At 38.9% G+C, this 16,527-nt stretch overlaps 1 protein-coding gene across 4 annotated transcripts in view; it reads left to right on the top strand.

The window, feature by feature from the left end:
- Window positions 1–515: 515 nt before the first annotated feature.
- Window positions 516–16,527, top strand: part of ago4 (argonaute RISC component 4) — a 36,302-nt gene continuing 20,290 nt past the window's right edge. For 3 of the 4 annotated variants that reach the window (XM_020923761.2, XM_020923763.2, XM_020923764.2), the window contains exons 1-4: window positions 516–709; window positions 14,665–14,836; window positions 15,407–15,527; window positions 15,647–15,828. In XM_020923761.2, the coding sequence (XP_020779420.1) occupies window positions 691–709; window positions 14,665–14,836; window positions 15,407–15,527; window positions 15,647–15,828 (494 nt within the window). In that variant the 5' untranslated portion in view covers window positions 516–690. The remainder of the gene's footprint in view (window positions 710–14,664; window positions 14,837–15,406; window positions 15,528–15,646; window positions 15,829–16,527) is intronic. The other variant, XM_020923762.2, reaches the window with a different exon arrangement.

Below are 16,527 nucleotides of genomic sequence, written 5' to 3' on the forward strand. Positions count from 1 at the left end.
TCTTCTTCAGCCTTAGATTTTCAGGCAGGTCCCTTTGGCTGTTCTTCTTCAGCCTTAGATTTTCAGGCAGGTCCCTTTTGCTGTTCCAAAGTCCTACCTCTGGATGAAGGCTGATGGAGCCTTTTCAACATGCCTGAGGAGATAAGGCTCGCACAATCAGTATCATCTTTTAAATCACTTCTTAAGACTCCTTTTTTATCGGTTGGCCTTCCTTTGACTGGTTTAACTTGATCGTATTCCATATTTCTTTTTATTCTATTTCTTTTTATTTATTTATTATAATTTATTGGATTGTTTGCATCATTGTCTGTTTTTGTATGCTCTGTGAATGCTATTTTTATGCTTTTGTATTGTTCTTTGCGGCTTGTACAGCACTTTATAAACCTTGTTTTTAAAAGTGCTTTATAAATAAAGATTTATTATTGTTATTATTACATTACGCATGCGCAGATGGGAGGCAAACGCTTGTCCCCTGACGCATGCGCAGTTACAAATCCCCAGCCCGAGCAGCGGCAGCGGCAGAAGCACAGTTCAGTCCAGCGCAGGCAGCAGCAAGCGGCAGGCACCTTCGCGTTTACCTTTATTTCGTTTTCTAAATAGTCCCCTTTCAGCTTCGCGATACCGCCCCCAATTTCAGCGTCGGTACGGAGCCGTCAGGCCGGGACAGAGACGGAGAGAGAGGCCTCGGCCATGGAAGCCCTCGGACCTGGTAAGAGACGCGGTACAAAGCGGCTGTGGAGGGGAGGCGAGCGCTGCGCTAATGCCGCGGCTGCACAGAGGCCTCCACGGGAAAACAAACCCAGGCCGAACGTGTGTTATCTGGATATTTAAATACTACATTTGACTAACGACGTCCATTATTCACGTGTAGTCGCTTTTATGAGAAGTAGTAGCGGTTATGTTGGTTGTACAGTGACGTTTTGGCGTGTATTTATCCAAGCACGCACTACTCCTCGCCTCGCATTGTGCATGTGTGTGTGCGTGTGTGTGTGTGTGTGTGTGTGTGTGTGTGTGTATGTGTGTGTGTGTATGGGGATTTAACAGGACCTTCCCCTGCTCTCCTTCCTTCCGTGTCGTGCTCGCTGTACGATACTGTTTATTCACGCGGTGTTTACGTTTATCTAAACATCTGCGCTCATTTTTGGCGCATTTACGAAACCACGGCGCCGAAACGAAGCGAAATCTCCAAATACGGGGCTTTAAATTTGATCTGAATTTGAACCTTCGCCATCGAGAACAGAGCGTCTTGTCTCAGAACGCTGCTACTATCCACGGTGACAGCGGGGAGCCAAATAAACACCGCAAAACGTGAATTATTCGTGTTAAATGATCGGATTGGAGCTTGGAATCGCGTTGTTTTGCTTGTGCCATAGGTTTGCGCGCGGCTCTTTTGGGTAATAGCGTTTGTTGTGACCACGATGCTGTTGTATGGAGGACGCTTTTATCGATTACAATCATCTACTGCACGACCAATACCACTCGTTGCATCCGTACAACCATTTCGACCGCGCACTTACTACGAGATTCATGTTTTCCGTGCTGCAAGAAGCGCTTGGGGTGATATAATGTATTGTATTGATGATGCTAGATCCGGGAACAGCACCCACACACCTGTACGTCACCCACGTTTTCATCACGCAAAATGGGACAAAGGGCTCAGACGTGCACCTATAGGAAATGAATCATAACACTGGATTCTCGTATCTCTTCTCTTAACCCTTCCACGAGCGTTGTAGCTGTGTATAGTTTCACATAACAAACAGATTTCAGTTTTTACAAGTAGTATTTTAAATAGACTTGATCCTGGTTAATTATCTACTTTCTGCAATAAATCTATAAACGTGCTACTGCCTTTTCTATAAATTCTATAAATCCCCTTTTACAGGAATTCAATGTTTTTAGTCTTTTATTTTGAACCAATGAATTGAGATTTACTTGTTGCATTGCCGATTAATGAGCACAATTCAACATGTATGTGGCCAGTGTGAATTCAAAATGGCTACTGAATTTTAAAATAAAGAAGAAGGGTGGTCAAAATATAGAAAATCAGATGTTAATCGAAATTAGGTGCTCATTTTTTGCAGTTATCAGTACTCAAAAAAACACATTTACAGGATAGAAATGAGCCTTTCCTGAATAGCTTTTGAATGATATTGAGGTGCATCAGAACAAGTATAAGAGAACATGGACTAGTATACACACATGGACACTATGGACCCTACCTGGACCACCGAGTGATCACACACATAAGGCCACATGGGAATAGAAAAGAAAGTACTACCATTTAATGTTAAAAATCACTAATTATCTAAATAAAGTGTTGTTTTTTTTAAATCATCGTGGTATTCGGATCAGTATACTCAATACTCAATTTGAGTCTATTCCTAAGTATCACAGTTGAGCTTGAAATTTAAGTAGAAATGTTAGTATTGTGACAACACTACAATACAGTGCTCTACAAGCCTTAGTTATTCTGATTGTTATTCGTTTTAAATTATAGATATTTGTTTAAATGTAGCTATTATTTGAAGCGACTACTGTCTCCCCGCTTGCACAGGTGTACAAGTCTGGCCTTTTGACTTTTATGAGTCATACGATGAGCGACGCAGTGCATAGAACGTCGAGTTCAATGCACATTTTAAGAAAAAGGAAATGTTTGCTGCAGGGCTTAAGAATTTTAGTTTTTTTTTTTCCTGACAAATAGTGTGAAGGCGATTCACATTTGCAAATTGTGTTTACAAAATTTACTTCCCAGAGAACACTTTGAACGTGTTCAGGAAGAATGATTTGGAGAAGACTGAAATATGAAATGCTAGTAAAATATAAACAATTTAGTTTCGTATTACAGGGTTGCAAGGAATCCAATTTAAATTGTGGAAGAAAATAAATGATATTTTGAAAAATTGCAGTCTTTACAATTTGTCAATAACAAACAACAAAATCTCCTGTCTTAAACTGCATTAAACTGCTAACCCTGTAGTGTAAAGATCTCTGATTCTTGTAGTAGTGTGGGAGTTCAGATTTCTTTTTGTCATTTTTTGTGTGGATATATTTGAAATGTGAACTTTAGAAATCACAAAAAAATAAAAAAAAATCCCAAATCTAATCACAATTACTGGCCAGAAAAATCAGTCAAATGTTTTTCCCCATATCGCTCAGCCATAACGAATACAGTCTGCCGTTTGCTCACTTAACCTGTTGATGCTTCAGTCTGGAATGCTACCCATGAGTTTCAGAATGTTGAAAAAATATGAATGGTTGCCATAGCGATTAACCATTTAAAACCCACTATTATACATTTTGAAAGGGAGAAAAGTCATCAAAATGTTGCAGAATAACATGAAGCTGAAATGCATCCATAATATAGTTTGAACTTAAATAACTCAAGAAACTTTGATCATAATAATAAGGAATATTGGAATGACATATTGCAGAGTTCTTCGTTGTACATGGATTTTAATAAAAACACATTAGCATCTAGCACACATGCAGAACGCGTCTTCATTGGAATTACATGCGTCGCAGATCAGGCAGCCTCAGTATATGTATAATTTATAGACCATTTGAATATTGCCCGTGTTGTGCGTATTCTGTGCTGTGGGGATATTGCGAGTTACACCGTCTCAATATGAAAAACTCATCATTGGTTCAATCAGATGTCATTTCATTATTTTGCTCAGGATTGGGGATAGTAGGAATGAGGACTGAACGACTTGGGGGGGTATTGAATTGTAATTTTTCAGACAAACACTGCAATCAAATTTGTGTTTTGTGATGGGATTAGGTTCGAAGTTCACAATTAAAAAACGCCCAGAAGAATTAACAAAAACACTGAAATCTGAACTGACAAACTAATATAAGAATCACATTTCAGAAAGAAAGAAAGAAATGATGCTACTTTGCTATTTGCCAGTTGCGTCTATTCAGATTACAATTTCGATTCGAGTGTTATTAATCTTGCAGCCCTAGTAGAAAAAATGATGTGTTGTTTTGAGGTTGTTTCGCCACATTTGGAGCAATGGTAGTTCAGACGAGAGCGATGGCGTTGTGTAATTGGGTTTGTGGGTCAACACTTTTTGGAGCTTTTTGGCACAAATTAAAGGAGCACTATGGAACCTTTCTGGTAGCAGATCTAGGGGCTGTTAAAACTTAAGGACTCTGGCGTGGCAGTTCTTTGTGAAAATGTCAAAATCAAAATAACGTCAAAAGATATTCAATCATAAGTTGACCAAAAAGAAGTATTTGTAATTTTATGAGCAAGACAATACATTGTGATTTTGTATTTGACTTTTCCAACAGATTTCAGAAAATAGGTGATAAGTATGCCCTTTAAAAATGTTTGTTGCCTGGCTGTAGAAATGGCACAAAAAAAGTACAGAAAAAAAGAGTACAGCACTAACAGTAGTGGTTAGCTGCAGCCTTATTCTTTCTATTGTGTTGAATGAAGTCATTTAGTAATTATTGTGATGGGCCATACTTTTTTAGAGTACCAATTGTTACCAATAGAATAACATTTTTGTATGCCTTGTCCCTATTACCGTATTTTCCGCACCATAAGTCATGCTCATAAACCTCCAACCCCATCAAAAAACGACTGCGCGCCCCACAATCCAGAGTGCCCTATACACAAATCCACTCGGGTGTCCCAGCATGACTTCAGTAAACTACAAAGCCGCACTTCCTGCAGCGCACGCAAACACACACGGAGCAGACAGCGACCACGCAGCGAAACACACCCACAGACACACTCATCACTCCACACCGACGAGGAACGGAACGGAGGAATGAACCGAAAAAACGAGTGCAATGTGCCACTTCTAGACACAACTGAACAACTGAGTCACTGCGAACACGCCGACAATTGAGCGGTCCCAGACAGCACCCTCCCTACACGCCACAACTGAACAAAGCCTGGAGTCACCATGAACGCCACAAACAAACAAAACCACTCACCCAACCAACTGTTGTTTCCTTTTAAAGTCCGGTGCGGTTTATTTGTGAAAAAAGTTCGAAAATAGACCATTTATTGACAGTGCGTCTTATAATCCAGAGCGCCTAATAGTGTGGAAAATACAGTAAATTTAGAATATGGGCATTCATATAAAATAATCTCTTCAAGTGCTCCTTTTAGTCACGGTTAAAGGTCCTATGTTACGCAAAAGTGAGTCTTTTGAGATTTAAGTCATGTCAGAATGTTGTTACCTCCTCAAAAACATACCCAAAGTTGTGTTTTGTTTCATTCACACATGTTTGAGTAATCCTTTATTAGTCTACATCTCCAAAATGCTGAAAATGCTCTGTTCCACCTTGTGATGTCATAAACTGGTAGTTTTCAAGTTCACAGCTCCTTTTACCTTTAGTTCAGTAGAGATTGGTGGTTCCAGGGCTGAAATCATCCAAATGATTCTATTGAAGGCGTATGGAGTTTTAAAAACACAGTGGAGCACTTTTTGTACTACCCCATGACATCACAAGGTGGAACAGAGTGTTTTCTGTTTGTGCGTTAAACATGTGTGAATGAAACAAAACCTAACTCCGGGTCTGTTTGTGCTGAGGAAACATTACAACATAGATCAGAGAATAGTGTAATACTGGATCTTTAGCGTAACAAAATGTACCAGTTGTGATGTTTTTGTTTGCATTGTCCCAGTTCAATAAGTGTCAGCATTAGCATATCAGTCATTCATATAAAATAATCCCATCAAGTGCTCCTTTAAGTCCCGTTTAATGGCCTTGGTCAAATGCGTGTCTCTTAAAGACGCGTGCTGCTTGTCCTCTTCTTGTCCTCCTCTTGTTTGTATTGTTCCAGTGGGTCTGGTGGGTTTTGTTCGTCCTGGTGGTTTTGTTCACGGACATAATGGTCTCAGTGATGGTGAAAAGGCTGTCTCTCTGTGGGACGTCCCGTGACCCCAGGCTCCGTTTTGGGGCCTCCTTTTGGTTTGTCCGTCCAGGGTTTGTAAAGAAACATGCCCCCCCACCCCACCCCGTCCACTGTCCTCCTCTGTCCTCCGCTGCTCTGTGTATGGGGTGTGCACACTGACGGGGCCCCAATTCTTAGAAGAGACGGAAATAAGAGGGAAAGCAGAGGAGGACAAGACGGAATATGATAATACTTGATTTAGGCATGCACAGATCCGGCTTTTTCAGCTCTGATACCGATATCTATAACTTGACATTAAATATCTGCTGATAACTGATTTTAACGGATAGTGTTCAGAGTTACCTTATTACAAAATGGATCCAATTCTGGCATGTAATTAGTCATCTTCCAAGTAACTTCTGAACAGCTTTGTGTGAATAAGTTATTCATTTTGAGACGTCATAAGCCTACATCAGTCTGTACATAGACCTGTTGCATTAAATTAAAGGCCCAACCAGGATATCGGCAGAACAGTTAACATGGGGCTGATACCTGATCCAGTGAAATGTTGTAGATACCAGTATCTGTACCTCCCTAGCTTGATTTATAGTGGCATTGTGTTGAGAGGAAATGTCAACAGGTTTACATGTTGATTATTACTTTGCTTGGTGGGTTATATGTTTAATATTTCAATTTTTTCTCTCATTGATCAATTTTATGTTATTTAGGAGTGTGCCAAAATATTGAAATATCAATATATTGTATAGTTTAATGTGATGATACAATATTGATATCATGGGTTGCTGTATCAATACATTGCCAAGAGTATTTTTTGGTATATTTTACAAAATTATTTTGTTAGAGCACTACAGTTTTGTTGTTTGTTCAAAGGGAAGAATCTTGTTTATGCAGCATATTTGACATTTTCACTGTTTTGATGATTAAAATGCGTGTGTTTCATATTAACTTTGCACAAGACGTGGTTTAACAAAGACTTTTAGTATCACAGCCTTCATTTAGCCATTATTCTGTGTTGAATCGCATCGATTTGAAATGTTATATTGAATTGAAAGCTCACTGTATCGAGATATGTATTGTATCATGGCATATATATCAAGGTATGTATCGGCAACTTTTTAATGAGACCCAGCCCTAGTTATGTTATGTTTTTTTTGGTCCAGTATTAAGGCCATTTCAATTCAAATATTTGAAATAGAACAAATTAGACAAGGTTCTTGGGAGCGATCAGAGTAAAATATAATATTTAGGGATGTAAAAATATCCAAATCTTTCTGTGCGACATTTTCATGATTTGCATCTCACGGTTAAGTTATTGCTGCACCATAACTCTTAATTTAAGCAAAGCGACTTGTAATTCGATATATTGTAATGAGCCACCATATTATTGCGAGAACACTGATGAAACAATATCACACTATTTCCGTTATTGTTACATCTCTTATAATATTGGCTCGCAACCAGTATAGAACCAAAAATAAACTTGAAAACAAAATTTAGCTTTAATGAGTCGAGTCCAGTTTATTTTTTCAAGTTTTCTGAGAATGGATGACACAGTCCTTTAACTTTGCAAATGAACAAGTGCTTTTACTGACACAGAATAGGCTGCTGATCTCCCAAGCTGATCATTTGAAATTTCCTTTCTGAAATATGTTCATTACCCACCCATGATTGATGATTTAAATACTAAAAGTAGAGCTGCCTTCTTAAAACGAATCCCTCTATGTCTCCAATACACTCAAGTCCCTCCAGAATGCTGGGTATATGACATGGAAAACGATGCGAGAGTTGAAGCAGTTTGATTAATGCTAAAAACAGTAGCTGATAGCAGGCTGTGGCAGGTTGAATGAACAACCCCCCTCCTCTCTCCTCTCTCCTCTCTCTCATTGAGATGTTGAAGTGTGTTCCCATCAGCTCTGACTCATCTCTGGTCTCTGCGTTTCCACGGACAACAACTTTAAACTGGAGCTAACTAGGCATTTTACCTGCCTCCACTTCACAACATAAGCAACAGTGATGCCATCTGAACGGAAGCAATGTTTATTAATGTCCAGAAATAGTCCATGGTTATTTTAATAGTCAATAGTCACAATTTTTCTGATTTAGATGTAGTAAACCCTAAAGGCAAAGTGGATGATGAGTCCTTCCCAGCTGTAGTAAAGTGTGTTTTTAAGTGCAGATTACATTTAAAATCAAAAGTAGAATGTGATCAGCCCCATTGGACTTCGCTGTCTCAAAATGACTATTGTATCTTGTCATTTGTTTGAGAGACTGGCCTCGGTTTCTACATTTTCTGCGCTTGGATGTTGAGTCAAAGATGGCTTAATTTTGACACGTTATGCAAACTGAGCTTTAACTTTTTTGGAACTTTTTGTATTGTTGTCTCTTCATTCAAAACATACCTGTAATTAGGGCTTCTCATTATATTGCAACTGAATCAAAACTGATGTTGATTGAATTTGTGTTGACAGCTTGGCATGGTTATCAAATCCCAACATCTGCAATTATTTAGAATGTCCCATGCAAAGAACAAAACCTACTGACATGTTCTGAAATGCATGGGATTCTTATTTCTCAGTTCATATTTGCTCTTGGAGTAGTTTAAATGTGCAGAGAATGTTGCAAATCTAACAGAAATACTTGTTGGCATGCATTTTCCACATGATTGGGCAGCCCTACAGTTGTATTTTGCTTCATTCGTGCTGGTTTCATTAGTCATGTTTATAAGGTCGTCTTACTCTAAGCCTCAGAAATCATATTTTAAAATTTTCCCTGATTGTTGGTCACAGGTAGAAATCCAGACTTCTCCTGCTCAGTTTTTAAGTTCATAAACTGAGTGGTTCAGAGCTTTTCTTTTCATTAGTCATTCCCACTGACTATCGCAAAGAAAACTCCAACACCTAAATACTGAGGTGTAGTTTATACAGTTTGTTTACCATAAAAATGTGAAACACTAATACCAAGGTGATCAAATGTTTAAAAGCCATTTAAAGTCCCAAAAATGCATAATATTTCCACGTTGAGACTACTGAATAGCCATGTATCCAGAGCAGTTAAGAGCGAGTTGTGGTTGTTTATTCTGAGGCTAATAAAACTGTCTGAGCAGATTTCACTTCCTCTTGTGTCACAGACAAAATATACTTTCAGTTTGAGACCAGACACTGAAATTGGAGAGGAACACTCTGTTAAATGAGCATTTAAACAGAAGTAATAGTAAAATGCATGTCATTTGGTAATAGGGATTTGATGCATTGTTAAAATCATTTCCTTTCTACAATGTACGGTTGTCAAAAATTGGATACTAATTGATACTAAAACTAGAACTGAAACTAGATATTCATTTGAGCAGGTATCAATACTAAAAAAGTCACATTGACAGGACAGAAATGAACCTTTCCTGAACAGTTTTAGAATGATGTTGAGCTGGATCAGAACAAGTACTGTATTTTCTGCACTATTAGGCGCTCTGGATTATAAGACGCACTGTCAATAAATGGTCTATTTTCAAACTTTTTTCACAAATAAACCGCGCTGGACTTTAAACGAAACACAACAGTTGGATGGGTCAGTGGGACTTTGTTTAGGTGCATTCACGGTGACTCTGGGCTTTGTTCAGTTGTGGCATGTAGGGAGGGTGTTGTCTGGGACCGCTGCATTGTCGGCATGTTCGCAGTGACTCAGTTGTTCAGTTGTGTCTAGAAGTGGCACATTGGACTCGCTTTTTCGGTTCGTTCCTCCGTTCCGTTCCTCGTCGGCATGGAGTGATGAGTGTGTCTGGGGGTGTTTTTCGCTGTGTGGTCGCTGTCTGCTCCGTGTGTGTTTGCGTGCGCTGCAGGTGGTGTGGCTTTGTAGTTTACTGAAGTCATGCTGGGACACCCGAGTGGATTCGTGTATAGGGCGCTCTGGATTGCGGGGCGCGCAGTCGTTTTTTGATGGGGTTGGAGGCTTAAGAGCGCCCCCAATAACCTGGAAAATACGGTATTAGAGCACATAGACTAGTATACGCCCATGGACCACTATGGAACTTCCCTGAATGACTACAGTTTTAATGTTTTTCAAGACCAAATTATTGAAAAACTACTAAATGTTCATTGTATTAATTAACATACACTTGGAATGTTATTAAAAGCAGGTTATTCTCAAAAAATGTTTGAAATTTGAAAGAGTGTCATTGTCACAAAGGAAGCATTTTTTCGATAGTGTCCTCTTTGAGAGAATCATATTAGAGCCTATAGATGCAATATATTTAGAATAGACAAAAAAGCCGATTTATGAGGGGAAGTGTAGTCTCTTTGTGGTCTGGGGGTGTCCATGTGAACCCTGTGCCCCAGAACGCTCCACTTAACAGATGAAGCGCGAGAACAATCAGCCCCACCCTTCGCCACAGCGCGCTCAAAACCCTCCCTGATCCTAGTCCTGGTCTAGAACCTGGACGAGGTGTGTCATATGGGTTCTTCATCTTGTCCTAGAGGCTTGTCAAATGTGGGGGATAAACACAAGTCACTTTTATTTGTATCTAAATTCTAAATGTTTTCCTTATATTAATCAGTCCTGATTTTCTATGTAATGTTTTGTCTTATAGGAAAGAATAAAAATGTCTTTCTATATTAAGTTTTACTTTTAATAATAATAATAATACGTTTAATCCACGTGTCATTTCACAGATAAATTGTCATATCTTTTCCCCCGAAGTTTGACAGAGGATTGGCTGTAGACCTTTTCATTAAAGTAAAGTAAATTGTCTTAAGTAAAAAAGGCCAATAATTTGCAGAAAATATACATAATTACGTACATAATTCTCTGTTTAAACTTGGCATCAAATATGAAAAAAAAAAAAAAGCATATAGTACTTTTGAGAACCTTTTCTGAGATGATTTTTTGGCTATAAAAAGAGCATTGTGGAGATCTTGTCTTAAAGTTCATCCAGGGTTAGTCATGTGCATGTATCAGCTTTAGTCATTGTCGCGTGTTGTAACGTATAATCTCAGTCCATATGGCTCAGATTGTGTGTGTCTGCCCCCCACCGCCCCTGTCTGCTCTGTGGGGTAAGTGGGCTTGATGTTTGTGCGGAGGGGGTCGTTGGGGGTAGTGTGGTAGTAGAAGGGACATCCTGAGCAGACATCCACATTGGCCGCCATGTTTGGACTGTAAACAAATTGGATGAAATGCTCTTTTCTTCCCGTTTTGCAAAAATGTGAGTTGGAAATGCAAATAATAACTTGCTATATATGGGTGGGACAAGACAGAATTTTCACAAGATGGGGTCCACGAGATTGAGATGAGATTTTGACCAATTTAGAATAAACGGATCAATTCACAATTTTGGTGTCATGATTTTTAATTGGCATCATTTCTTTATACATTGTGTTTTTAATGGGTTTTATGTTTTGATAGTTATAAAAGACCAAATCAGGTCATTTTCATCATAATGCTTTTGATGCATTAAACACCATTTCCCTACATGCATCACTGATTATTACTATATATTCAATATAGGCCTACAATATGTTATTAAACTTTATTTTAACATATAAATGATTAGACAAAACTGTATCTGCTTCTATGTTCTGTGTTGCTCCAGCTCCTCCCCCCTCTCCCCCACTGCTGTCTGTGTTGTATGTGCACAGTGCAGAGGGACGCAGGCAAAGGACGTGTGCTTCTATCTTCTGAGTTTAATCTAAGTTATTATGCGTGATGGAGGCCTAAATTTCTTTTTCAAAAACAATGAATATTTGATTATATAATTTCACAACCTTTTTAACCAACTTAAGCACTGAGTATTTGTGTCAGTATTGGTCCTATCACTATGAAATAAAAACACTGGGACACAGTATAAAGTGTTAACTATCTGAATATGTGCGAGGTGTAAAGCCAAATGTAAAGACGGAGGATAAAATCTTGTGCGATAGATTTTCCAGTGTGCGCACAGTCTCGTGGCAATTTGATCTCGAGGGATCTAGTCCCACCCCTACTGCTATAATACTACCTGTAAAATAAATCATTAATCCAGTTGTTTTTGTGCTTTAGACAGATAAAATCATGGACTGAATGTTTATAACTAGGCCGCACTGAACCAATCTAGGAACTGACTTTTGCAATAGCAATAAAACATTCATGATAGGAAGGTCAACTAAAATAGCCCTAAGTCCTAAATTAGCCTTGATTTAATCTTAGTTTTATCAAATTTTAATGTATGACAGTCTGGCTTGTAAATAAAGTCATGCAGATTTAACTCAACATATTGTGTTAAAAAGTATATAAAAATAATTTCAATATTGCTGTACTTAAGAGCCGTATATCACTCAGCAGTCCCATTTCAAAACATTCCACTCTAAGCTCCATCTTTTTAATGGTCTACAGTTGTCATTACGAAGTCCATAACAGGAAAGAACAAATGCAAACCACAACTACTTCTAAATGTCAAAGATTGAGATGCATAGAAGACATAAACGCTGCAGCCATACCAGCTTGTCAAAGCCTCATCTCATCACATCTCAGAGGCTTAGCAGTTCTTGCCTGGTTAGTACTTGGATGGAGAATCTCTGGGAATACTAGGTGCCACAGATGGGTGCCAATGGCAAAAACTCTCATTGTGTCCTGAGGCAAGACACTGCATTTGCTGGTATAAATGTGGAGTAAGTGTTGGTGCAGATTGGCAGCCTCACTACAGTCAGTATGTCCCAGGGCAGCTGTGGCTACAGTAGAAGCTTATCACGAAGTGTGGAGTGAACAGACATTGAACTGTAAAGCGCATTTGGTGTCTTGAAAGGCGCTGTATAAATACAATGATGAATGAATTAATATCTCCATTAACATTACAAGTTTCTTGTGCAGTTCCAAAAAGCTTTGCTTCAGTTACAATAAATAAAATAAATAAAAAATTAGTTGTGCTGTTCGGTTCACAATTTTGGTGTCACAATTTATTATCGAATATGTCAAGATTTCGTTCTCGTGGACCCAGTCTCGCGTCTTGTGGGAAGACTGTGTCTTATCTCCCTAATGTTTCCTACAGTCTAAAGATGGCATCCTCAGTTGCCATGCCTGCACTTACCCTGCCCCCTCTAGTACTCTGTCTCTGCTCGTGGGTGTCTGCATAGTGTTTATATAGTAATGGGGGAGGTGCGTGGGGGTGTCTGTGGTGTCCTGTGGCGTTGGCGAGGAGAGGAGAAGGGCGGGGCAGGGGGATAATTGGAGGTCATCGCCCCCTCTGTCCCACTGTGACCCTGTGTGTCCAGAGCATTCATATGGTCTTTATGTGGACCAGAGAACATACTGCGCGCACTCATGCAGCGCATTCAGAAAGCAGCGTCGCTTCCCCTCCAATTTACATTCAGACAATTAGAATTTCATGTCAAATGAGCATTAGATTGGGATTAAAGGATGAAACAATATATAAGAGCTGAACAATGTAGGGAGAAAATGAGGATTGCGATTACATTTGCAACATATATTTTAATAAAGTTCAGATTTTAAACACTTACAGAAAAATTGACAAAAAGAACACTCAAACTAATACAAAAAAGACATTTCAAAACATGTTTAAACTACAGGGTTAGCGGTTTTTATGCAGAATAAGATGGATTGTTTGTGGAGGAAATTAATGTATTTCTACAGTTGCAACTTTTTTGAGATCTGCTAAGTGCATCCATTCAAATTATGATTCATTTTGCAGCCTTCCAAACTATATTTCTATAAGATGGTTGTCCGATTGTAAAGCGAAATACTTTGATTGTTGAATATTGGTAGATCACGTGCATTCTGCCTCTCAGTAAGGAGGTTGGGAGTTAGGTTCTTGATCTCTGCAAACTGAGTGTGCATGTCCTCTCTGCGTTACTGCGGCAGAGTGGTTATCCTGTCTCCTCCTCTCAAAAAAGAGGTTATGGGTTAGACTCCATGCATAGATAAAGGTGCTGTTTGAATATTTTATAGATTTATAGTCTGCTCTGGGTGTCTGGTCCAGGGTGTGAACTACTAACCTGTGCCCTCTGTTTGGTGTGGAGCAGTAGAAACTAGTTGTATCACATGCTAAGGTGAATTAAAATGTAAAAAGGTGTAAAGGTTATGACAGTTTGTTTTTATTGTTTTGCTATTTATATTTGTTTATCAGTTATGTATAATTAATTATATAAAATCTTTTAAAATGAATTTATTCATCAAGTGTCAAAAAACTACAACAGTTTTCAGAACCAAATATGAATCAATACTGAAACTGGTATTGAAACTCATTTGAGCTATTGTTAGCTATAGTATTGCAACTATTGTTACTGAAATTCCCGTATATGGGACAACATTTTGACCTCTCCTGAAGAGTTTTACAATTATTAGCTTTTTATCTTAATAACTTAAAACATTTTCCTTAACATTCTTCAACTTCTAGTATTGTAACGACACTAATTGTAAAGGTGGAAAATTCAATCAAATGTCAAATTAATTAAATTGAATTAATTAAAGAAATGCAATATTAGAATATTGAGTTTGTAGTTAAAACTTTTAAAAACAACATAAATAAAGAGCTGATTTAAAAATAATATAAACAGAAATGTGTAATCACCTTTTTGTTGAGCTTCAAGTCATATGCACTCACATTTTTGCACATTTTTGATGCATTATTAAAATGTCTGATTATTGTTATTGAGTTGGAACAGAAATCTATTGTCAGTATGGCCCCCAGTCAAAAATTTAAATCCTGTTCTCACAAACCTGGCTATTAACTAATACATAGTTATTTTCTCCCCTAATGCAGTGTTATTGTATTCCTGACTTTGTGTTTCCCTGTTGTGTTCCAGGGCCGCCCGCCCCGACCTCTCTATTCCAGCCTCCTCGACGTCCCGGCCTGGGCACGGTGGGAAAACCCATCCGGCTCCTCGCAAACCACTTCCAGGTCCAGATCCCAAAGATCGACGTGTACCACTATGACATCGACATCAAACCTGAGAAACGCCCAAGGAGGGTCAACAGGTAAGTAGTCACCTCTGCTCACCTGAACACACAAGGACACTCTGGGGCAGTATGTGCACATTTACATTACAAACCACATTATTTGGATGAATGGACTTGAATTCACACTCATTTTGAGTGGTGTCTCACAACATGTAATGCATGCAACATTATTGCAAAACAGATTAGTTTAGTCCTACCATGTAATGTTGGTTCCATCTGAGCCTGACCATAGCCAAAACTAAAATGTTATTTTATTTTCAAATTGTTTGGTTGTTTTTATTACACTGGAAGCATCTAGTGAGGTTTGTGACGATGCAAGTCCATAGTAATGTTGCATGTTTTTTCCCCTCTTGCTTGGCCTGGAGGAGAGCCTCCTCCACCTTGTCTCCATGGAAGTGTTTCTTTAGCTGTAATATTCCACATTAGAGCATAAAACATATCCTCCACGGAGAATAATTTGAAGTATGGTTTTAATGTTCCATTTCCATGGAAACATGGAATACCACCTCCAGAAAGTAACTGTTGCTTTAATAATTGGAAATAATACTTGTACTTACCTGTGCATATTCCTGTATTTGCTTCTGTCAGGGAGGTGGTGGACACTATGGTGCGGCACTTTAAGATGCAGATCTTTGGGGATCGACAGCCTGGATACGACGGGAAGAGGAACATGTACACAGCCCACCCCCTGCCTATAGGGCGGGACAGGGTACGTTTGAGCTCATGATTATCAAGAAAATAACAAGGCTTCATGGTTAATCTGATCAGTGTCTGATCAGTCAGCCATATTGTTTCAATTACCTTCCTAACTTCTCCTCTTGTTTCCAGGTGGACTTGGAAGTGACTCTTCCTGGAGAGGGGAAGGACCAGACGTTTAAAGTGTCCTTGCAGTGGGTGTCTGTAGTTTCACTGCAGATGCTGCTGGAGGCGCTGTCAGGCCACTTGAATGAGGTCCCGGAGGATTCAGTTCAGGCTCTAGATGTGATCACACGACACCTTCCTTCTATGAGGTACAAACAGATTTGAACTAAAACAATCGTGCATATGAAAAGTATTACTAAAGTGTTCTGAACATGTGGAAATGAGTAGCACGAGTTGCAGAATTTGAGAATTTGGGAAGCAATCACATCTGCCTTTTTACATTTTCAGATTATAAATTGCCATTGCCATGGCATTTAAAGAGGGTGGTAGTATACAAAATTATATATATATATATATTTTAGCTTTCTACCAATGTAAAGAAAAGAAAAGTGGTTCACTTATCAAAAACATAGCCTGAAGATGTTAGTAGATGTCATCGATGCATGTTTGAGCCTTCTAGTGATCTCTCCTTATGGTTAGCTGTAAGATTCTGTCTAATGCTTTGCCCACAAGCCTGCGTCACCCACAGTTCTCCATAAATATAGACAGATGATTTGTTTATCCACACAGTGGATACGCTCGCAGCCTGAGTGTAGAAAGTGCTGTTGTCTGTGCATTTAACATGAAGTTGCAACACTGACTAGCAATGTTGTCAGCACTAAAACAGTTTATCGCCGTGTGATAAAATAAATTATGATGCTAAATGAACATTAGTGAGTGGGATACGTCTTAATGGCCATATGCGTTAAATGCAAGTGGGTGTGTAAATGAATAAAAAGAAATGTCTCAAACTTCAGTAGCCGGACATCCTTTCATACCTGATTGACACACCTAGCCCCGCGCCCCCG

Source organism: Boleophthalmus pectinirostris, unplaced genomic scaffold (assembly GCF_026225935.1).
Source record: "Boleophthalmus pectinirostris isolate CB_2022bp ecotype Guang Dong unplaced genomic scaffold, ASM2622593v1 HiC_scaffold_21, whole genome shotgun sequence".
Taxonomy (NCBI): Eukaryota; Metazoa; Chordata; class Actinopteri; order Gobiiformes; family Gobiidae; genus Boleophthalmus; species Boleophthalmus pectinirostris.